General features: G+C 45.1%; 1 protein-coding gene across 5 annotated transcripts in view; it reads left to right on the top strand.

The window, feature by feature from the left end:
• The window catches only part of raver2 (ribonucleoprotein, PTB-binding 2), a 145,690-nt gene that overhangs the window by 63,119 nt on the left and 58,181 nt on the right, over nt 1-24,390 (top strand). For all 5 annotated transcript variants that reach the window (XR_003868712.1, XM_029707972.1, XM_029707971.1 and 2 more), the window contains one exon: nt 13,423-13,614. Coding sequence is in view for 4 of the 5 variants with exons in the window: in XM_029707972.1 (XP_029563832.1) it covers nt 13,423-13,614 (192 nt within the window). In the remaining variant the exon portion in view is untranslated. The remainder of the gene's footprint in view (nt 1-13,422; nt 13,615-24,390) is intronic.

The following is a 24,390-nucleotide window of genomic DNA, read 5'->3' as shown; positions in this document are numbered from 1 at the left end:
CACCATCCCTCTGCAGTGCACTAAGGTTCCTCCTCCTCCCTAAGCCCCCCACCACCATCCCTCTGCAATGCAGTAAGGGCTCTCCTCCTCCCTAAGCCCCCCATCCCCACCACCATCCCTCTGCAGTGCACTAAGGTTCCTCCTCCTCCCTAAGCCTCCCATCCCCATCCCTCTGCAGTGCACTAAGGGCTCTCCTCCTCCCTAAGCCCCCCATCCCCACCACCATCCCTCTGCAGTGCACTAAGGTTCCTCCTCCTCCCTAAGCCCTATGATCACCACTAGCCCCCCCTCGTTTCGTTTCCATGGTTTTTCTCCATTTCAGTTCCATTCTAATTTGTTTAAAAACTTTCTATCCTCTGGCAGCAGTGCTTGAGAGTGACTCCTCTAGTACTGTAGTGCTAGATTAATTAAAGTCTCCATCCTTACAGTGGTTGTCAAAGCCTCGCTCGGTGTGCTTCGGGTCACCCTCTCACAAATGAAGGGCTCCTGAGTGGCGCAGCGGTTGAATGCACTGTATCTCAGTGCTAGAGGCGTCACTACAGACACCCTGGTTCAAATCCAGGCTGTATCACAACTGATTTGCAGTCCAATAGGGCAGTGCACAATTGGCCCAGCGTCATCCGGGTTTGGCCGGTGTAGGCCATCATTGTAAATAAGAATTTGTTCTTAACTGACTTGCCTAGTTAAATAAAGGTTAAATAAAAAAATAAGCAGGAGGCAATCTAAGAATGCCAGGCCCATTAGAAAGCTATGTGTTATTAGCAGGTAAATGACAGTAGAGAGAAGTCTCTTTCTCTCTGTATGCCCCCCCCCTCTCTTTTTCTGTGGCTAGGGACCGGACAGAGCTCTGGGAACAAACTGTATACTACATGAGTCATCAGTGATAAAGCAGGGTACCTGTAAGAGGAGAAGAGTGGAGTTACATTTGGTGGAGTTAATAGGGGTTAGGAGGGGTTAAGAGGGGTTAGGAGGGGTTAGGAGGAGTTAGAAGGGGTTAGGAGGAGTTAGGAGGAGTTAGGAGGGGTTAGGAGGAGTTAGAAGGGGTTAGGAGGAGTTAGGAGGGGTTAGGAGGAGTTAGGAGGGGCTAGGAGGGGTTAGGAGGAGTTAGGAGGGGCTAGGAGGGGCTAGGAGGGGCAAGGAGGAGAGGAGGGGTTAGGAGGAGATAGGAGGAGTTAGGAGGGGCTAGGAGGGGCAAGGAGGAGTTAGGAGGGATTAGGAGGAGTTAGGAGGGGCAAGGAGGGGTTAGGAGGAGTTAGGAGGAGTTAGGAGGGGTTAGGAGGAGTTAGAAGGGGTTCGGAGGGGCTAGGAGGGGCTAGGAGGAGTTAGGAGGGGTTAGGAGGAGTTAGAAGGGGTTCGGAGGGGCTAGGAGGGGCTAGGAGGAGTTAGGAGGTGTTAGAAGGGGTTAGGAGGAGTTAGAAGGGGTTAGGAGGAGTTAGGAGGGGTTCGGAGGGGCTAGGAGGGGCTAGGATGAGTTAGGAAGAGTTAGGAAGAGTTAGAAGGGGTTAGGAGGAGTTAGAAGGGGTTAGGAGGAGTTAGGAGGAGTTAGAAGGGGCTAACCCCTTCTAACTCCTCCTAACCCCTCCTAACTCCTCCTTGCCCCTCCTAGCCCCTCCGAACCCCTTCTAACTCCTCCTAACCCCTCCTAACTCCTCCTAACTCCTCCTAACTCCTCCTAACCCCTCCTAACTCCTCCTAACTCCTCCTAGCCCCAGGGGCTAGGAGGAGTTAGGAGGGGTTAGAAGGAGTTATGAGGGGCTAGGAGGAGTTAGGAGGAGTTAGGAGGGGCTAGGAGGAGTTAGGAGGGGTTAGGATCTGTGTTTGTGTGTGTTCATCAAGCTGACTTAAACCCATTGCCCTGGTTGTCGGTCTGTCTGACAGCAGTAGACTTCCAGGGCCCTATAGAGGAGAGACTTTGAAGACCACAGAGTGACCGTTCTGTGACCGGGGACATGGTTGCCCTGTCACAATTGTCAGTGAGACCTGCCTGATTGACAGGCTGGGACAGAGGAGACTAGGAGGAGAACTGTGTCAGAGTAGCAGTCTGTGAGAGAACAGGGTGTCAATGAGAGTGTGTGGCTGAGAGTGTGTGGGTGACAAAGTGTTGTGGATGTGATGGATGACTAGTGTGGGCCGAGGAGGGTAAAGATGATTTATTTGGAAGAGATTTTTGCCCTTTTTGAAAAGACTGTACAGGCAAATACTGCCGACACACACACACACACACACACACACACACACACACACACACACACATGCAGGTGCGCGTAACGATGGTGTGGTGTCAGGAAAATAACCTCACACTCAACGTCAACAAAACAAAGGAGATGATCATGGACTTCAGTTAAGAGCAGAGGGAGCACCCCCCTATCCACATCGACGGGACAGTAGTGGAGAAGGTGGAAAGTTCCTCAGCGTACACATCACTGACAAACTGAAATGGTCCACCCACACAGACAGCTTGGTGATTAACCTCTTCAACCTCCGGAGGCTGAAGAAATTTGGCTTGTCACCGAAAACACTCTTACAGATGCACAATCAAGAGCTTCCTGTCGGGCTGTATCACCGCCTGATATGGCAACTGCTCCGCCCACAACCGTAAGGCTCTCCAGAGGGTAGAGAGGTCTGCACAACGCATCACCGGGGGCAAACTACCTGCCCTCCAGGACACCTACAGCACCTGATGTCACAGGAAGGACAAAAAGATCATCAAGGACAACAACCACCTGAGCCACGGCCTGTTCACCCCACTATCATCCAGAAGGCGAGGTCAGTACAGGTGCATCAAAGCTGGGACTGAGAGACTGAAAAACAGCTTCTATCTCAAGGCCATCAGACTGTTAAACAGCCATCAGTAACATAGAGTGGCTGCTGCCAACATACTGACTCAAATCTCTAGCCACTTTAATAATAAAAAATTGGATGTAATAAATGTATCACTAGTCACTTTAAACAATGCCACTTTATATAATGTTTACATACCCTCGCTCATCCATATATTTATATGTACATATTCTTATTAATTCCTTTACACGTGTGTGTATAAGGTAGTTGTTGTGAAATTGTTAGATTATTTGTTAGATATTACTGCATGGTCCGAACTAGAAGCACAAGCATTTCGCTACACTCGCATTAACATCTGCTAACTATGTGTATGTAACCAATAACATTTGATTTGCTTTGACTCTCTTTTAGAGTTAAGCAAGATAGAGTGGAGATGGCCTGTTTGCTACGTCCCACTCATAATAAGCCAGAAACACATCCACAACACTTTGTCACCCACACACTCTCAGCCACACAGGGGAGCCTGGAGATCCGGCTGAGCCAGGGGAGCCTGCTGATCAGGCTGAGGCATGTAAACCTGTAGTGGCTCCCCGACCCAACGTCATTCCACCTGACACAAAAAAACTAAAAACACTCCCTGATGCTTCCCTTAGGTGAGCACGATGTGCTCTGAGAGTCAAGTTCAGAGAGTGAGTGTTTTAATAAAGAAACACAACATAATACAAAATAAGAAACACGGACAACGCACAGAACTGACACAGAAACAGAAACAATAACGCCTGGGGAAGGAACCAAAGGGAGTGACATGTATAAGGAAGGTAATCATGTGAGTGATGATGGTGACAGGTGTGCGCCATAACGAGCAGCCTGGTGACCTAGAGGCCAGAGAGGGAGCACACGTGACATTACGTTCCTGCCTTATTCCCTCATCAATCTACACACAATACCGCATAATGAAAAAGCAAAAACTGATTTTTAGAAATGTTTGCAATTTTTTTTAAATAAATAATAATAATATCACATTTACATAAGTAGTCAGACCCTTTACTCAGTACTTTGTTGAAGCAGTGATTACAGCCTTGAGTCTTCTTGGGTATGAAACTACAAGCTTGGCACACCTGTATTTGGGGATTTTTTCCCCCATTCTTCTCTGCAGATCCTCTCAAGCTCTGTCAGGTTGGATTGGGAGCGTTGCTGCACAGCTATTTTCATGTCTCTCTAGAGATGTTCGATCAGGTTAAAGTCCTGGCTCTGGCTGGGCCACTCAAGGACATTCAGAGCCCCGAAGCCACTCATGCGTTGTCTTGGCTGTGTGCTTAGGGTCATTGTCCTGTTGGAAGGTGAACCTTCGTCCCAGTCTGAGGGCATAGGCCCACCCACTTGGGAGCATGGTTGGTTGCACGTGGTCTGCGGTTGTCAGGCCGGTTGGATGTACTGCCAAATTCTCTAAAATGATGTTGGAGCCGACTTATAGTAGAAAAATGAACATTCAATTCTTTGGCAACAGCTCTGGTGGATATTCCTGCTGTCAGCATGCCAATTGCTTGCTCCCTCAAAACATCTGCGGCATTGTGTTATGTGGCAAAACTATACATTTTAGAGTGGCTTTTTATTGTCCCCAGCACAAGGTGCACCTTTGTAAGGATCATGCTGTTTAATCAGCTTCTTGATATGCCACACCTGTCAGGTGGATGGATTATCTTGGTAAAGGAGAAATGTTCACTAACAAGGATGTAAACAAATGCTGCTTTTATTTCAGCTCATGAAACATTGGAGCAACACTTTATATGTTGCATTTATATTTTAGTTCAGTAATACATGTAATGCATCTCTCAGATAGACAGACACTTCAGAACAAGCTTCCTTTATTATTTTTTCTTGACTATCTGTTTATCCATGTATTATGCTGTTATTCAATGCATTTCTATGGGCTAATAGCAGTAAAGAAAATCATTTTTCAAAATGTTTTTATATACCTTCAGGGGGTCCTAAAATTCCAAATCAAATAGCTACAGTTGAAGTCCGAAGTTTACATACACTTAGGTTGGAGTCATTAAAACTCGTTTTTCAACCACCAATTTCTTGTTAACAAACTGTAGTTTATGCAAGTTGGTTAGGACATCTACTTTGTGCATGACACAAGTCATTTTTCCAACAATTGTTTATAGACAGATTATTTCACTTATAATTCACTGTATCACAATTCCAGTGGGTCAGAAGTTTACATACACTTGGTTGAGTGTGCCTTTAAACAGCTTAGAAAATTCCAGAAAATGATGTCATGGCTTTAGAAGCTTCTGATAGGCTAATTGACATAATTTGAGTCAATTGGAGGTGTACCTGTGGATGTATTTCAAGGCCTACCCTCAAACTCAGTGCCTCTTTGCTTGACATCATGGGAAAATCAAAAGAAATCAGCTAAGACCTCAGAAAAAGAATTGTAGACCTCCACAAGTCTGGTTCATCCTTGGGAGCAATTTCCAAATGCCTGAAGGTACCACGTTCATCTGTACAAACAATAGTACGCAAGTATAAACACCATGGGACCACGCAGCCATCATACCGCTCAGGAAAGAGACGCATTCTATCTCCTAGAGATGAACGTACTTTGGTGCGAGAAGTGCAAGTCAATCCCAGAACAACAGCAAAGGACATTGTGAAGATGCTGGAGGAAACAGGTACAAAAGTATCTATATCCACAGTAAAACGAGTCCTATATCGACATAACCTGAAAGGCTGCTCAGCAAGGAAGAAACCACTGCTCCAAAACCGCCATAAAAAAACAGACTACGGTTTGCAACTGCACATGGGGACAAAGATTGTACTTTTTGGAGAAACGTCCTCTGGTCTGATGAAACAAAAATAGAACTGTTTGGCCATAATGACCATCGTTATGTTTGGAGGAAAAAGGGTAGGCTTGCAAGCCGAAGAGCACCATCCCAACCGTGAAGCACAGGAGTGGCACGGGGGTGCTTTGCTGCAGGAGGGACTGGTGCACTTCACAAAATAGATGGCATCCTGAGGTAGGAAAATGATGTGGATATATTGAAGCAACATCTCAAGACATCAGTCAGGAAGTTAAAACTTGGTCGCAAAAGGGTCTTCCAAATGGACAATGACCCCAAGCATACTTCCAAAGTTGTGGCAAAATGGCTTAAGAACAACAAAGTCAAGGTATTGGAGTGGCCATCACAAAGCCCTGACCTCAATCCTATACAACATTTGTGGGCAGAACTGAAAAAGCGTGTGCGAGCCAGGAGGCCTACAAATCTGACTCAGTTACACCAGCTCTGTCAGGAGGAATGGGATGAATTTTACCCAAGTTATTGTGGGAAGCTTGTGGAAGGCTACCCGAAACGTTTGACCCAAGTTAAACAATTTAAAGGCAATGCTACCAAATACTAATTGAGTGTATGTAAACTTCTGACCCACTGGGAATGTGATGAAAGGAATAAAAGATGAAATAAATCATTCTCTCTACTATTATTCTGAAATGTCACATTCTTAAAATAAAGTAGTGATCCTAACTGACCTAAGGCAGGGAATTTTTACTAGGATTAAATGTCAGGAATTGTGAAAAACTGAGTTTAAATGTACTTGGCTAAGGTGTATGTAATCTTCCGACTTCAACTGTACATGATCCTTGGTATGACCATCTTAAAACATTTTCGTATGTTAACTTCGTGCAACAACAGGGTCATCAAATTAAGATCCTACACCTGCATGTGTCCATTCCCAGACATTGGTGATGTTAGCTCAGTAAGACTGAGGTAAATGACTTGCCAGAGACATGGAGCATATGACAGTGTGCATGAGCGCGTGTGTATACTGTAGATAGTCTATAGAGGACCATGTGGCACGGCTGTGAAGGTCTGAGCACATATCCTGCTCTCTCTTTCTCGCGGTGCGTGTGTCTGTCTGTGTGTCTGCCTGTGTGTCTGTCTTTATGCGTGTGTGCACTGATCTTTGTTTAAGTAACAAGACTGATTCACTATGACATATCTGTTCCTGATGCGTACACACACACACACACACACACACACACACACACACACACACACACACACACACACACACACACACACACACACACACACACACACACAATGACTGCTTAGGAAAGTTTCTTGGCCAGTTTCATAAACAGTGGAAAGAGCTGTGCGGATGACATCAGAGGGGTTCTGTGCCATCGAGTAGCATAGGAGTCGACAGACCATGACAGACACAGAAAGATGTGGATAATAAACACTACACACACACACACACACACACACACGTGCACTTTACACACATACACACATGTCCACAGTAGCTGGCCTTTTATGTGATTATGATGTTGAAGAGGCAGAAGTAACCTTAACCTGAGGGGGAGATAAAATGCCAGAGTCTCAATTATATCATAGAGGGCATGGTGGGGGTGATGGGTCTCTCTGTAAATGGGTTAGTCTTTATGTTAACACTGGACATGGACAATGGATGAGGGAGGGAGGGAGGGAGGGGTCACTGGCTCATTGGAAGTGCAGAGCTAAGGCCACTATTGACTAACTTCAACCAAAGGCTCTCTGGACCCTCTCACTATAAATGAATATTAGCAGGTGACATAGGGAAAGCTATTGCACATTGGCCAGCTGTATGTTTGGAGATAGTGTTTTATTTACCTAATCCCCTTTCACCCTTTATCATTGGACGAGTGCAACAGAGTGGGAGAAAGAGAGAGAGAGAGTTTTTACCTGTTAAACCATAGTGAACTTATGTAGATGTCTCTGTATGTTTGTGTGTATGACTGTGCACCCTGCTGGGGATGGTGCTGGTGTCTGTTGTGGGGGTTTGGTTTCCCTCTCAGCTGCTTGACACCCAGCTAAATGACAGTCCCTACTTTCTGTACTATAAATAAAGCTCTCAGAGTCAGATCAGTGCATTACACACACATGCACGCAGGCACACACACTTGATTGTGCAGAAGGTGAATGAACATAACAGCTTGATGTGTATATGTGTGTGCATCTCTCTCTCTTTGTCACTTATTCTCTCTCTCTTGCTTTGCAAACATCACTCACTCACTCACTGGAGTGACATATGTGTGTTCAATGCCCCTTCTCATTCCCTTCCTTAGGGCGTTGAATTGGTAGACTGGTAAGGAGGAGAGGAAGGTCATTTATTTCCATAGAGTATGGCTAATGTATTCTGATGGCCTATCGACCTCCTCCTCCACAGCTCTGTTCCTCAGGCTGGGGGGACTGACAGACAAGTGGGAGTGGAGGAGAGGAAATGTGGGGTGAGAGGATGGGGGATAAGCAACAACTGACTCATGAGTCATGACTGAACATCCTATGAGAGCAGCTGTGTTATTGTGTGGAGAATCTCTACTATATGCGATTCAGTCCAGTTCAGTCCTGCCTTGTCTTACCATTCCATCCAGCTGAACAGTGACTGGTGGTGATCTGGAAGCATGTTATGCCAGTTGGTCTGCATTAGCTACTAGGCTGGCATCTAAATGTTGTATGACAGGACTCAGGGCCTACAGGGGTGAGAAGTTCTGGTGCATTATTTAACTCATCCCTTCTGCTGATTGGCTGACATACAGTAAGTACCAGGATGTATGGCTCCTTGTCCTATTACAGTGGGCTTAAATTGACTCATTTCCAGAAAGGGGCATTACAAACTCCCTTCTTCACTCCATCCATCTATCCATCTCTCTTTTCACCAATCCTCCCTCCCTCCCAATCTTATTTCCCTCCCTCCCTTCCTTCCTCCATCCTTCTCTCTTTCCTTCTCTCCCTCCCTCTATCCCTGTTAGTTGTATTGATGGACAGTAACTGTAAAGTAATAATAGCTGTCAGGAGACATTATCTACTGGTGCTTACTGGAAACCAGCCTGCACTTCATGAGGAAGAAACTGCTCTGTCACTGGAAACCAGCCTGCACTTCATGAGGAAGAAACTGCTCTGTCACTGGAAACCAGCCTGCACTTCATGAGGAAGAAACTGCTCTGTCACTGGAAACCAGCCTGCACTTCATGAGGAAGAAACTGCTCTGTCATTGCGTCAGTACTAAGAAGACTAGTGCTTTTTTAATGTTTGTGTGTGTGTTTATTTGTCTGAGTCTGAGAGAGAAAGCCAGGTGGAGTAGGAGTAGCAGTAACGTACTATATTACATCTATCATAGCTCAGGTGGATTCTGTGAAAGCCAGCCACTTTGATAATGGTCTGAAAAGAGCCCTTTCAGAATCTGCTGATTTCTCTCTCTCTCTCTCTCTCTCTCTCTCTCTCTCTCTCTCGCTCTCTCTCTCTCTCTCTCTCTCTCTCTCTCTCTCTCTCTCTCTCATATTCTCTTCATCTTTAGAGTTCTGAGCCAGGCTATCTCTCTCACTTCTGTAATGCTTTCTCTGGGGAATTCTGGTTCAGAACACCAAAGACAGTGAGAATAAGAGAGAGAGACAGAGCGATATCAGCAGATTCTGAAAGGGCTCTTTTCAGACCATTATCAAAGTGGCTGGCTTTCACAAAACACCTGTCTATGATAGATGTAATACAGTACGGTACTGCTACTCCACCTGTCTATGATAGATGTAATACAGTATGGTACTGCTACTCCACCTGATCTACGATAGATGTAATACAGTATGGTACTGCTACTCCACCTGAGCTATGATAGATGTAATACAGTATGGTACTGCTACTCCACCTGAGCTATGATAGATGTAATACAGTATGGTACTGCTACTCCACCTGTCTATGATAGATGTAATACAGTATGGTACTGCTACTCCACCTGAGCTATGATAGATGTAATACAGTATGGTACTGCTACTCCACCTGAGCTATGATAGATGTAATACAGTATGGTACTGCTACTCCACCTGATCCATGATAGATGTAATACAGTATGGTACTGCTACTCCACCTGAGCTATGATAGATGTTATACAGTACGGTACTGCTACTCCACCTGTCTATGATAGATGTAATACAGTATGGTACTGCTACTCCACCTGAGCTATGATAGATGTAATACAGTATGGTACTGCTACTCCACCTGATCTACGATAGATGTAATACAGTATGGTACTGCTACTCCACCTGATCTATGATAGATGTAATACAGTATGGTACTGCTACTCCACCTGAGCTATGATAGATGTAATACAGTATGGTACTGCTACTCCACCTGTCTATGATAGATGTAATACAGTATGGTTCTGCTACTCCACCTGAGCTATGATAGATGTAATACAGTGTGGTACTGCTACTCCACCTGTCTATGATAGATGTAATACAGTATGGTACTGCTACTCCACCTGAGCTATGATAGATGTTATACAGTATGGTACTGCTACTCCACCTGATCCATGATAGATGTAATACAGTATGGTTCTGCTACTCCACCTGAGCTATGATAGATGTTATACACTATGGTACTGCTACTCCACCTGTCTATGATAGATGTAATACAGTATGGTACTGCTACTCCACCTGTCTATGATAGATGTAATACAGTATGGTACTGCTACTCCACCTGAGCTATGATAGATGTAATACAGTATGGTACTGCTACTCCACCTGAGCTATGATAGATGTAATACAGTATGGTACTGCTACTCCACCTGAGCTATGATAGATGTAATACAGTACGGTACTGCTACTCCACCTGAGCTATGATAGATGTTATACAGTATGGTACTGCTACTCCACCTGATCCATGATAGATGTAATACAGTATGGTACTGCTACTCCACCTGAGCTATGATAGATGTAATACAGTATGGTACTGCTACTCCACCTGTCTATGATAGATGTAATACAGTATGGTACTGCTACTCCACCTGAGCTATGATAGATGTAATACAGTATGGTACTGCTACTCCACCTGAGCTATGATAGATGTTATACAGTATGGTACTGCTACTCCACCTGTCTATGATAGATGTAATACAGTATGGTACTGCTACTCCACCTGAGCTATGATAGATGTTATACAGTATGGTACTGCTACTCCACCTGATCCATGATAGATGTAATACAGTATGGTTCTGCTACTCCACCTGAGCTATGATAGATGTAATACAGTGTGGTACTGCTACTCCACCTGTCTATGATAGATGTAATACAGTATGGTACTGCTACTCCACCTGAGCTATGATAGATGTTATACAGTATGGTACTGCTACTCCACCTGATCCATGATAGATGTAATACAGTATGGTTCTGCTACTCCACCTGTCTATGATAGATGTAATACAGTATGGTACTGCTACTCCACCTGAGCTATGATAGATGTAATACAGTATGGTACTGCTACTCCACCTGATCAATGATAGATGTAATACAGTATGGTACTGCTACTCCACCTGTCTATGATAGATGTAATACAGTATGGTACTGCTACTCCACCTGATCTATGATAGATGTAATACAGTACGGTACTGCTACTCCACCTGAGCTATGATAGATGTAATACAGTACGGTACTGCTACTCCACCTGAGCTATGATAGATGTAATACAGTATGGTACTGCTACTCCACCTGAGCTATGATAGATGTAATACAGTATGGTACTGCTACTCCACCTGATCCATGATAGATGTAATACAGTATGGTACTGCTACTCCACCTGTCTATGATAGATGTAATACAGTATGGTACTGCTACTCCACCTGATCTATGATAGATGTAATACAGTATGGTACTGCTACTCCACCTGATCCATGATAGATGTAATACAGTATGGTACTGCTACTCCACCTGTCTATGATAGATGTAATACAGTATGGTACTGCTACTCCACCTGAGCTATGATAGATGTAATACAGTATGGTACTGCTACTCCACCTGATCTATGATAGATGTAATACAGTATGGTACTGCTACTCCACCTGAGCTATGATAGATGTAATACAGTATGGTTCTGCTACTCCACCTGATCTATGATAGATGTAATACAGTATGATACTGCTACTCCACCTGAGCTATGATAGATGTAATACAGTGTGGTACTGCTACTCCACCTGATCCATGATAGATGTAATACAGTATGGTACTGCTACTCCACCTGATCTACGATAGATGTAATACAGTATGGTACTGCTACTCCACCTGATCTATGATAGATGTAATACAGTATGGTACTGCTACTCCACCTGAGCTATGATAGATGTTATACAGTATGGTACTGCTACTCCACCTGAGCTATGATAGATGTAATACAGTATGGTACTGCTACTCCACCTGAGCTATGATAGATGTAATACAGTACTGTACCGCTACTCCACCTGATCAATGATAGATGTAATACAGTATGGTACTGCAACTCCACCTGAGCTATGATAGATGTAATACAGTATGGTACTGCTACTCCACCTGAGCCTCCACCTGATCTATGATAGATGTAATACAGTATGGTACTGCTACTCCACCTGATCAATGATAGATGTAATACAGTATGGTACTGCAACTCCACCTGAGCTATGATAGATGTAATACAGTATGGTACTGCTACTCCACCTGAGCTATGATAGATGTAATACAGTATGGTACTGCTACTCCACCTGAGCTATGATAGATGTAATACAGTATGGTACTGCTACTCCACCTGAGCTATGATAGATGTAATACAGTATGGTACTGCTACTCCACCTGAGCTATGATAGATGTAATACAGTATGGTTCTGCTACTCCACCTGAGCTATGATAGATGTAATACAGTATGGTACTGCTACTCCACCTGATCAATGATAGATGTAATACAGTATGGTACTGCTACTCCACCTGATCAATGATAGATGTAATACAGTATGGTACTGCTACTCCACCTGAGCTATGATAGATGTTATACAGTACGGTACCGCTACTCCACCTGTCTATGATAGATGTAATACAGTATGGTACTGCTACTCCACCTGAGCTATGATAGATGTAATACAGTGTGGTACTGCTACTCCACCTGTCTATGATAGATGTAATACAGTATGGTACTGCTACTCCACCTGAGCTATGATAGATGTAATACAGTACGGTACTGCTACTCCACCTGAGCTATGATAGATGTAATACAGTATGGTACTGCTACTCCACCTGATCAATGATAGATGTAATACAGTATGGTACTGCTACTCCACCTGATCAATGATAGATGTAATACAGTATGGTACTGCTACTCCACCTGATCAATGATAGATGTAATACAGTATGGTACCGCTACTCCACCTGATCAATGATAGATGTAATACAGTATGGTACTGCTACTCCACCTGAGCCTCCACCTGATCTATGATAGATGTAATACAGTATGGTACTGCTACTCCACCTGTCTATGATAGATGTAATACAGTATGGTACTGCTACTCCACTCTGAGAGAGAGCTTTTTGGAATGTGTCAGAGTTGGATGTGAGTTGGAGCTCATCTTGTGAGAGTATACTGCCAGTCTCTGTGGAGGCATGACAAGGTTGTTGCTTTATTCCGTTCACACTGCGCTAATTGTGATGGGAATAAGAGAGTGTTGGGAATGCATCGTGCAAGGTTTATGTGTTGGTATGTACTTGTTTTTACTGTTGTCAGTTTGCTTGTTTGTTTGTAGCCCTGTGCTGTTGAGAGTGAGATCTGTGTAACGTGTGTGTATAACGTGTGTGTGTTTTCTGTGTTTCAGCTAGCCCAGGATGAGGGCAGCCCGGTGCGAGGGTTCGGGGTGGTGGAGTATGAGAGTGCAGAGCAGGCGGAGGCTATACTGATAGAGATGGACAGAACACTGGTGGGAGGACAGGAGATCTGTCTCTCTCTCTGCACCCCCGGAACCTCAGGCAGGAGCACATTGGCAGCGCTCATCGCTGCTCAGGGTGTGGTAAGTAACTTGTCTAGAAGTTCAAATCACATGCACACACGGACACACACTCACATACATACACACACATGCACAAGCATGGCCACTTGCGCACACACACACACACAATACTGTATGTTTACTGCAAATCTGGATAAACGATAGTGCTGAGTGATTAACCAAAAGTTATTTAATAAACAACTCATTGACCAATGTTGGTTCAATTATTTTAATTCCATTTCGTTCGTTTTTTTTTCTGTGAACTCAATGCGCACATTGTGCAGTTTCTGTAGAGATATCAGATCAAGCCTGAACTGTGCAATGTAGTAGAGTGTTGTAGTTTCCAACAGGACAATATTCTACATAGTTTAGCGCAGGAAATGTGGTAATTAACTACAATGACCATAATCCATTGCTACACCTGCTACATAAAAGAGAGAGAAGAATACACAATTGAGGGATACAGAGCAGTTGCTTCGCGAGGTATCTCTACCTGAAAATACATGATCTAAGTGATTGTTGTTATTCAGCAGTCATAAACAGTCTCTGTAGAGATGAGATGTCTTGGAATGAAATAAAGTCATCAAATGTAATATACACAACAACTGAAATATTTCATTAAAGTAATGTGAATAAATGATGGATATTAAGTGATAAGTAGTCATGAGCAGTCATTACCATCATGAGACTTTTAGTAATAGTTTTAGTCTGTGATGTTACAGCATTCAACCCACATAATGCATAGTGCATTTACTGTTTAGAAAAATTATCGAACCTGAAACCAAACTCACCTCAAAAAGCACTAATCACTGAGCTTTAATAAACTGACAGATTTATAAAGTTCAATGATATACAAATGAATGCATATAAAAATCATCACTCCAATGCTTCCCACATGTAACGGCCGTCGTATGAAGTGGACCAAGGCGCAGCAGGTTGAGTGCTCATTTTAACTTTATTTGAGACACGTAACAAAAACAAGAAAACGAACGGACGACAAACAGTCTTGCAGGCTACACACAGCTATGCAAAAACAACTTCCCACACTTCCCATTACAAACACACCCCTATACATAGGACCTTCAATCAGAGGCAACGAGGAACAGCTGCCTCCAATTGAAGGCCAATCCCAATTAACTAAACATAGAACTAAACACCCTAGATCTAACATAGAAATACACTAACCTAGAACATAACCCATAAACCCCAGAACACTCTAAAACAAACACCCCTCTACATAACACATAACCCAACAAACCCCAAACCACATAAAACAAACACCCCCTGCCACGTCCTGACCAAACTACAATAACAAATAACCCCTTTACTGGTCAGGACGTGACACCACAGTTGTGTCAAGTTGGCTGGATGTCCTTTGGGTGGTGGACCATTCTTGATACACACAGGAAACTGTTGAGCGTGAAAAGCCAGCAGCGTTGCAATTCTTGACACACTCAAACCGGTGCGCCTGGCACCTACTACCATACTTTCAAAGGCACTTAAATCTTTTGTCTTGCCAATTCACCCTCTGAATGACACACATACACAATCCATGTCTCAGTTGCCTCAAGGCTTAAAAATCCTTCTTTAACCTGTCTCCTCCCCTTCCTCTACACTGATTTGATTGGATTTAACAAGTGACATCATTAAGGGATCATAGCTTTCACCTGGATTCACCTGGTCAGTCTATGTTATGGAAAGAGCAGGTGTTCGTAATGTTTTGTACAATTAGTGTATTATTAAAGCAATAAGGCCCAAGGGGGTGTGGAATATGGCCAATATACCACGGCTAAGAGCTGTTCTTTGCACGACACAACACGGAATACCTGTAAACAGCCCTTAGTAATGGTATATAGGCCATATACCGCAAACCCCCGAGGTGACTTACTGCTGTTATAAACTGGTTACAAATGTAATTAGTAGTAATAGTAAAATTAGTAGTAATTAGTAGTAATAGTAATTAGTAGTAATAGTAAAAATAAATGTTTTGTCATACCCATGGTACACGGCCTCATACACCACAGCTTTCAGCCAATCAGCATTCAGGACATGAACCACCCAGTTTATAAAGGGAAATAATGCACGCTCTAGAATGCCCTTCAAACTAATCAGAAATGAGTATTCAACAATGCCATGGTATACTGACAATTTAAACATAAATCTGCATACTGTATACATGCGTACATATTACCTCCCGCTCCTTCTTCCTCTCGTACTGTGGTGCTGTCTGGCAGAAACAATAACAGTGGAAGTTATTTTAAGAGTTGTCCTAATGTAGCCCTGCCTCACAATGAGCCCACTCACTCCTCTGTTTGCTTCTGACAGAAATCAACCCTGCTGTGCTCACTGCCCCTGACACACCATGCCTACACACATACAAAAACTGACATGCACACAAACAGACACACACTACTGTAATGTACTCAAACACATGCACAGTCAAAGTCATCCACACACACACATACACAACCATTGAAGTCTACACAAACACTTAAATACGTGCACACACAGTACTTTGAGCACCTCACCTCTACCCCACTCACTCTCTAATTTCTACCTTTTGAGACGAAAAGATGGCAGGAGGAACTGTCAATCTGTCAACACCTCAGCATCAACTTGGTCATACCAGGTGACTGTGGACAGTATAATGTATAGTACTCTAGTACATCCCAGGTATATTATCAGACGACCCCTGTGTCTCAGAGATAGTACTCTGGTACATCCCAGGTATATTATCAGACGACCCCTGTGTCTCAGAGATAGTACTCTAGTACATCCCAGGTATATTATCAGACGACCCCTGTGTCTCAGAGATAGTACTCTAGTACATCCCAGGTGTATTATCAGACGACCCCTTTGTCACAGAGATAGTACTCTGGTACATCCCAGGTATATTATCAGACGACCCCTGTGTCTCAGAGAAAGTACTCTGGTACATCCCAGGTATATTATCAGACGACCCCTGTGTCTCAGAGATAGTACTCTGGTACATCCCAGGTATATTATCAGACGACCCCTGTGTCTCAGAGATAGTACTGTGGTACATCCCAGGTATATTATCAGACGACCCCTGTGTCTCAGAGATAGTACTATGGTACATCCCAGGTATATTATCAGACGACCCCTGTGTCTCAGAGATAGTACTCTGGTACATCCCAGGTATATTATCAGACGACCCCTTTGTCTCAGAGATAGTACTCTGGTACATCCCAGGTATATTATCAGACGACCCCTGTGTCTCAGAGATAGTACTCTGGTACATCCCAGGTATATTATCAGACGCCCCCTGTGTCTCAGAGATAGTACTCTGGTACATCCCAGGTATATTATCAGACGACCCCTGTGTCTCAGAGATAGTACTGTGGTACATCCCAGGTATATTATCAGACGACCCCTGTGTCTCAGAGATAGTACTGTGGTACATCCCAGGTATATTATCAGACGACCCCTGTGTCTCAGAGATAGTACTCTGGTACACCCCAGGTATATTATCAGACGACCCCTGTGTCTCAGAGATAGTACTCTGGTACATCCCAGGTATATTATCAGATGACCCCTGTGCCTCAGAGATAGTACTGTGGTACATCCCAGGTGTATTATCAGACGACCCCTGTGTCTCAGAGATAATATACCTGGGATGTACCAGAGTACTATCAGATGACCCCTGTGTCTCAGAGATAGTACTCTGGTACATCCCAGGTATATTATCAGATGACCCCTGTGTCTCAGATATAGTTTTAATAGTGCACTTAGAGACGGAATACTTTAAATACTCAGACAGTGAATAGGTTGAGTAGTTCTTAGAAAAAAGTATTTCCTAGAAAGTGAAGAGCACATAGAGATCCTATTTAATTCTGTAGAGGAGCATGCACCAGGCACTTTCTGTTGAGTATATTACAAAATGAGATTCAGACAGAAACAATAGCAACATAAGAACCCTGGAAGGAGAGGAGAGGAGGAGGAGGAGAGCCGCTGTGCTCAGCAGAGGACTACTCCTGTCATTTCTTCAGTTTGTGAAACTGAGTGTGAACACAGTCGCAGATGGACCTCCCCCCTTCTATTTTATTCTCTCCATCCCTCCCTCCCTCTCTCGCCTTCCCTTTCTCCCTGGTGTGATGGTGTGGGAGCCTGGTTTTCTCGTGCTTGAGGGAACCAACCAGCAACCAACCAAACAGACTGATGCATACTGACATTTTCTCAAGGAGAGGGAGAGAATAAGAGACAGAATGAGAGAGAGATACATATATAGAGAGAGAGAGAAATAGAGGGAGAGAGAGAGGAAGTGAGAGAGAAATATATATAGAGAGATAGAGGGAGAAAGAGAGCGGAAGAGAGTGATAAATATAGAGAGAGGAAGAGAGAGGGGGGAGAGAGTGATAAATATAGAGAGGGAGACAGAGAGAGAAATATATATATATATAGAGAGAGAAATATATATAGGGAGAGAGGGGGGGAGTGGACAACAGAGAGAGGAAGAGAGAGGGGGGAGCCAGATATATATATATATATATATATATATATATATATATATATATATATATATATATATATATATATATATATATAGTTGAAGTCGGAAGTTTACATACAGTTGAAGTCGGAAGTTCACATACACCTAGGTTGGAGTCATTAAAACTTGTTTTTCAACCACTCCACAAATTTCTTGTTAACAAACTATAGTTTTGGCAAGTCGGTTAGGACATCTACTTTGTGCATGACACAAGTCATTTTTCCAACAATTGTTTACAGACAGATTATTTCACTTACAGTATAGTTCACTATCACAATTCCAGTGGGTCAGAAGTTTACATATACTAAGTTGACTGTGCCTTAAACAGCTTGGAAAATTTCAGAAAATTATGTCATGGCTTTAGAAGCCTCTGATAGGCTAATTGACATCATTTGAGTCAATTGGAGGTGTACTTGTGGATGTATTTCAAGGCATACCTTCAAACTCAGTGCCTCTTTGCTTGACATCATGGGAAAATCAAAAGAAATCAGCCAAGACATCAGAAAAAAAATTGTAGACCTCCACAAATCTGGTTCATCCTTGGGATATCACGTCCTGACCAGTGAGAAGGGTCATTTTGCCATAGTAGAATGGTCAGGGCGTGGCAGGGGGGTTGTTTTGTGTGTTTTGGGGTTTGTTTGTTTCTGGGGGAATGTGTTCTAGTTTGCATTTTCTATGTTTCGTTTTCCAGGTTTGGCCGAGTATGGTTTCCAATCAGAGGCAGGTGTCTTTCGTTGTCTCTGATTGGAAGCCATACTTAGGCAGCCCGTTTTCCTTTGGGTTTTGTGGGGGGTTGTTTTCCGTATAGTCTATGCACCTTATGGAACTGTTTTTCGTTTGGTTATTTTGTTTAAGTGTTCTCTCAAAATAAATTAAGATGAGCACTATGCACGCTGCGCCTTGGTCAAATCCTTTCGACGCATGTGAAAGAACCACCCACCAAAAGAAGACCAAGCAGCGTGGGAGGAGGAGCAGGACTGAGCACTATGGCTTGGAGTCATGGACCTGGGAGGAAATCCTGGATGGGGCAGGACCGTGGACAAGGCCGGGAGAGTATCGCCGCCCGCCGGAGGAGATAGAGGCAGCGAAGGTGGAACGGCGATACTGGGAGGAACGGCTGGGGCGGCAAGAGGAGGCTGAGAGGCAGCCCCCCCAAAAAATGTTGGGGGAGCATACGGGTAGTTTGGCTAGGTCAGGGGGGAACCCTGACCTAACTTCCCGGGCGTATAGGAGAGAGCCGTGGAGCAAACCGGAGCCAAAAGGAGTCAAGCGCTGAGTTCGACGCGAGATCCCGGGGAATGATGCTGGCGGAAAGGGCACTGCGGAGCGGGTGTGCAGAGGGCGAGAAATGCATTACGGGGTAGTGCGCACTATCTTGGCCTTTCGCACGCACAGCCCGGTGCAGTCGGTACGGGCTCCGCAGCGTTGCCAGGCGAGAGTTGGCCGGCAGCCAGGAAAAAGTGCGCCGGCTCTACGCATCTGGCCGCCAGTGCATCTCCTCGGCCCAGTTTATTCTGCGCCTGCTCTATGCACGGCAGCCCTCATTCCCCAGCACAGCCCAGTTCACCCTGTGCCAGCGCTTCGCCCGTGCCGGGCTACAGTGACCATCCAGCCAGGACGGGGTGAGCCAGCCCTGAGCTCCAGACCTCCGGTGCGCCTCCACGGCCCAGTGTGCCCTGTGCCTGCTCTGCGCACCCAGTCTCCTGTGCGTCTCCCCAGTCTGGTGAGACCGGTTCCAGCTCCCCGTAGGAAGCCTCCAGGGATGATCCATGGCACAAAGCCTCCAGTGATGATCCATGAACCGGAGCCTGTAGGGATGATCCATGGCACGAAGCCTCCAGTGATGATCCATGGCCCGGAGCCTGTAGGGATGATCCATGGCACGAAGCCTCCAGTGATGATCCATGGCACGGAACCTACGGCGACGCCCCTCAGCCCAGAGCCTCCAGCTACGCTCCTCAGCCCGGAGCCTCCGGCTACGCTCCTCAGCCCGGAGCCTCCGGCGACGCCTCTCAGCCCGGGGCCTCCGTTGACGCCTCTCAGCCCGGGGCCTCCGGCGACGGTCTGCAGCCCGGGGCCTCCGGCGACGGTGTGCAGCCCAGAGTCTTCGGCGACGGTCTGCAGCCCAGAGCAGCCCCAAAACATAAGCAAACTTACTCCATGTTTCACTGTAGGTATGGTGTTTTTTCTTTGAAAGCTTAATTTTTTCTTCTGTGAACATAGAGCTGATGTGACTTGCCAAAAAGCTCCAGTTTTGACTCATCTGTCCAAATGACATTCTCCCAGAAGGATTGTGGCTTGTCAATGTGCATTTTAGCAAATTCCAGTCTGGCTTTTTCATGTTTTTCTTTCAGAAGTGGAGTCCTCCTGGATCTTCTTCCATGGAGCCCACTGTCGCTCAAAAAGCGATGTGTGGCGCGATCAGAAACTGACGTACCTTCACCTTGGAGTTCAGCTTGTATCTCTTTGGCAGTTATCCTTGGTTCTTTTTCTACCATTCACACTATCCTGTTCAATCTGGGGTCGATTTTCATCTTGCGGCTGTGCCCAGGGAGGTTGGCTCCAGTTCCATGGACCTTAAACCTCTTAATAATATTTGCAACTGTTGTCACAGGAACATCAAGCTGCTTGAAGATGGTCTTGTAGCCTTTACCTTTACCATGCTTGTCTATTATTTTCTCCTCAGACAAATCTCTCCTTTGCTTTCTCTGGTCCATGTTCAGTGTGGTGCACACAATGATACCAAACAGCACAGTGACTACTTTTCTCCATTTAAATAGGCGGAATGACTGATTACAAGATTGGAGACGTGTGATACTAATTAAAGAAACAAATTAGTTTGGAATATCACTATAATCCAATTATTTATTATATTTTCTAAGGGGTACCAACAAATGTGTCCAGGCCATTATAGAATCTCTTTGTAGAATAAGCAATAATTTATCTCTTTTCACAGCTTCTTTGCTTTATTCTATGACATACCAAAGGCATGCAAGTATACATGATAAAAATAGCTTTTAATTTCATCACTTTTCAGGAGGAATGAAGCATTATTTCAATGAGCTGTAAGGGTACCAACAAATTTGAGCACGTCTGTATATAGAGAGAGAGGGAGAGAGAAAGAGGAAAAGAGAGCGAGAAATATAGAGAGGGGGGAGAGAGGGAGACAGATAAATATATAGAGAGAAGGAAATAGAGAGGGAGAGAGTGGGGGTGAGAGAGAAGGAGACAGAGAGAGGAAGAGAGAAATATAGAGGGAGAAAGAGAGAGGGATAGAGAGAAATATAGAGTGAGAGAATGATAGAGAAATATATAATTTATATATATAGAGAGAGAGAGGAAGAGAGAGAGAGAATTTCACTCCTCCCTATGAAAGATGCAATCAGTGACAGATCACACTGTGCCTCGCTCAATACCCAACTAACATAGACTCTGTATAATACACACTCTCACTGACAGGCTAAAACACACAACACACACACTCTCAATCAGAGGCAGTAATACACACTGTACTCACTCAGCTGAACATGGCTCAAGGCTAGGGGAAATATCATCTGTTTATTGCTATTGTGAATGTCTACTCTGTGAGCCTGTGTATGTGGCTCTGTGATGAGAAGCTCAAACCTGCAGGTGATAGCACTTACACACTGAGCAAAAATAGAAACGAAACATGCAACAATTTCAAAGATTTTACAGAGTTACAGTTCATATAAGAAAATCAGTCAATTGAAATACATTCATTAGGCCATAATCTATGTATTTCACATGACTGGGAATACAGATATGCATCTGTTGGTCACAGATGCCTTTAAAAAAAAAGTTGGGGTGTGGATCAGAAAACCAGTCAGTATCAGGTGTGACCACAATTTGCCTCATGCAGCGCGACACATCTCCTTCGCATAGAGTTGATCAGGCTGTTGATTGTGGCCTGTGGAATGTTGACCCACTCCTATTCAATGGCTATGCGAATTTTCTGAATATTGGCGGGAACTGGAACACGCTGTCATACATGTAGATCCAGAGCATCCCAAACATGCTCAATGGGTGATATGTCTGGTGAGTATGCAGGCCATGGAGTATGTAGCTTCCAGGAATTGTGTACAGATCCTTGCAGCATGGGGTCGTGCATTATCATGCTAAAATATGAGGTGATGACGGCAGATGAATGGCACGACAATCGACCTCAGGATCTCGTCACCGTATCTCTGTGCATTCAAATTGCAATCGATCAAATGTAATTGTGTTCGTTGTCTGTAGTTTATGCCTGCCCATACCATAAACCCACCGCCACCATGGAGAACTCTGTTCACAACGTTAACATCAGCAAACCGCTCGCCCACACAACGCCATACACGGTACTGTTAAAACCGGGATTCATCCAGGAAGAGCACACTTCTCCAGCGTGCCAGTGTTCATCGAAGGTGACAATTTGCCCACTGAAGTCGGTTACGACACCAAACTGCAATCAGGTCAAGACCTTGGTGAGGACGACGAGCATGCAGATGAGCTTACACTTTCTGACAGTTTGTGCAGAAATTCTTCAGATGTGCAAGCCCACAGTTTCATCAGCTGTCCGGGTGGCTGGTCTCAGACGATCGAGCAGGTGAAGAAGCCGGACGTGAAGGTCCTGGGCTGGCGTGGTTACACATGGTCTGCGGTTGTGAGGCTGGTTGGACGTACTGCCAAATTCTCTAAAATGATGTTGGAGGGGGCTTATGGTAGAGAAAGGCAACAGCTCTGGTGGACATTCCTGCAGTCAGCATGCCAGTTGCACGCTCCCTCAAAACTTGAGACATCTGTGGCTTTGTTTATTGTGACAAAACTGCACATTTTAGAGTGGCCATTTATGGTCCCCAGCACAAGGGGCACCTGTGTAATGATCGTGCTGTTTAATCAGGTTCTTGATATGCCACACCTGTCAGATGGATGGGTTATCTTGGCAAAGGAGAAATGCTCAGTAACAGGGATGTTAACAAATGTGTGCCCATCGAGGCATGGACTCTACAAGGTGTTGAAAGCGTTCCACTGGGATGCTGGCCCATGTTGACGCCAATGCTTCCCACAGTTGTGTCAAGTTGGCTGGATGTCCTTTGGGTGGTGGACCATTCTTGGTACACATGGGAAACTATTGAGCATGAAAAACCCAGCAACTTACAGATCTTGACACAAACCGGTGCGCCTGCCACCTACTACCATACCCCATTCAAAGACACTTAAATCTTTTGTCTTGCCCATTCCCCTGAATGGCACACGTACACAATCCATGTCTCAATTGTTTCAGGGCTTAAAAATCATTCTTTAACCTGTCTCTTCCCCTTCATCTTGTCAGGGTGTTGGGTGCGTACTGGTAGCGAAGTCAGGTGCAGGAGAGCAGAGAGTTGTGAACAGGCGCACACTTTATTGACGCAGGAGAAAACAGCAGACGGACGCAAATGCGTCAAAACCTCCAGCCACAACAGCAAAAGTGCAGAGTGCAAAACACAGTTACAAAAGCTAATGATACAAAATAAACATACTACGTGCAGAAACACGGATCATTAAACACCAGCCTGGCGCGTAACCTCAAACACATAACACGAAACAATTTCACACAAAGACATGGGGGGAACAGAGGAGTAAATATATGCAGTGTGATTGGGAATGTAAACCAGGTGTGCAGGGAACAAGACAAAACAAATGGAACAATGAAAAATGGAGCGGCGATGGCTAGAAAGCCGGTGACGTCGACCGCCAAACGCCGCCGGAACAAGGAGAGGAGCCAACTTCGGCGGAAGTCGTGACAGTACCCCCCCCCCTTGACGCGTGGCTCCAGCGGCGCGCCGACCCCGGCCTCGGGGACGACCCGGAGGGCGAGGCGCAGGGCGATCCGGCCGGCGACGGTGGAACTCCCGCAGCAGTTCAGGGTCCAACACATCCGCCACCGGAACCCAGTACCATACCCCTCCCACTCCATGAGGTACTGAAGGCCCCCCGCCCGACGCCTCGAATCCAGGATGGAACAAACGGAGTACGCCGGGCCCCCTCGATGTCCAGAGAGGGCGGAGGAACCTCCCGCACCTCAGATTCCTGGAGTGGACCAACCACCACCGGCCTGAGGAGAGACACATGGAACGAGGGGTTAATGCGGTAATCGGGGGGGAAGTTGTAACCTGTAACATACCTCGTTCACTCTCCTCAGGACTTTGAATGGCCCCACAAACCGCGGGCCCAGCTTCCGGCAGGGCAGGCGGAGGGGCAGGTTTCGGGTTGAGAGCCAGACCCGGTCTGAGCGAGTTCTGGGCCATCTC

Source organism: Salmo trutta, chromosome 22, assembly GCF_901001165.1.
Source record: "Salmo trutta chromosome 22, fSalTru1.1, whole genome shotgun sequence".
Classification (NCBI taxonomy): domain Eukaryota; kingdom Metazoa; phylum Chordata; class Actinopteri; order Salmoniformes; family Salmonidae; genus Salmo; species Salmo trutta.
The sequence above is the reverse complement of the archived record's forward strand: the minus strand, read 5'-3'. Positions and strand labels throughout refer to the sequence as shown.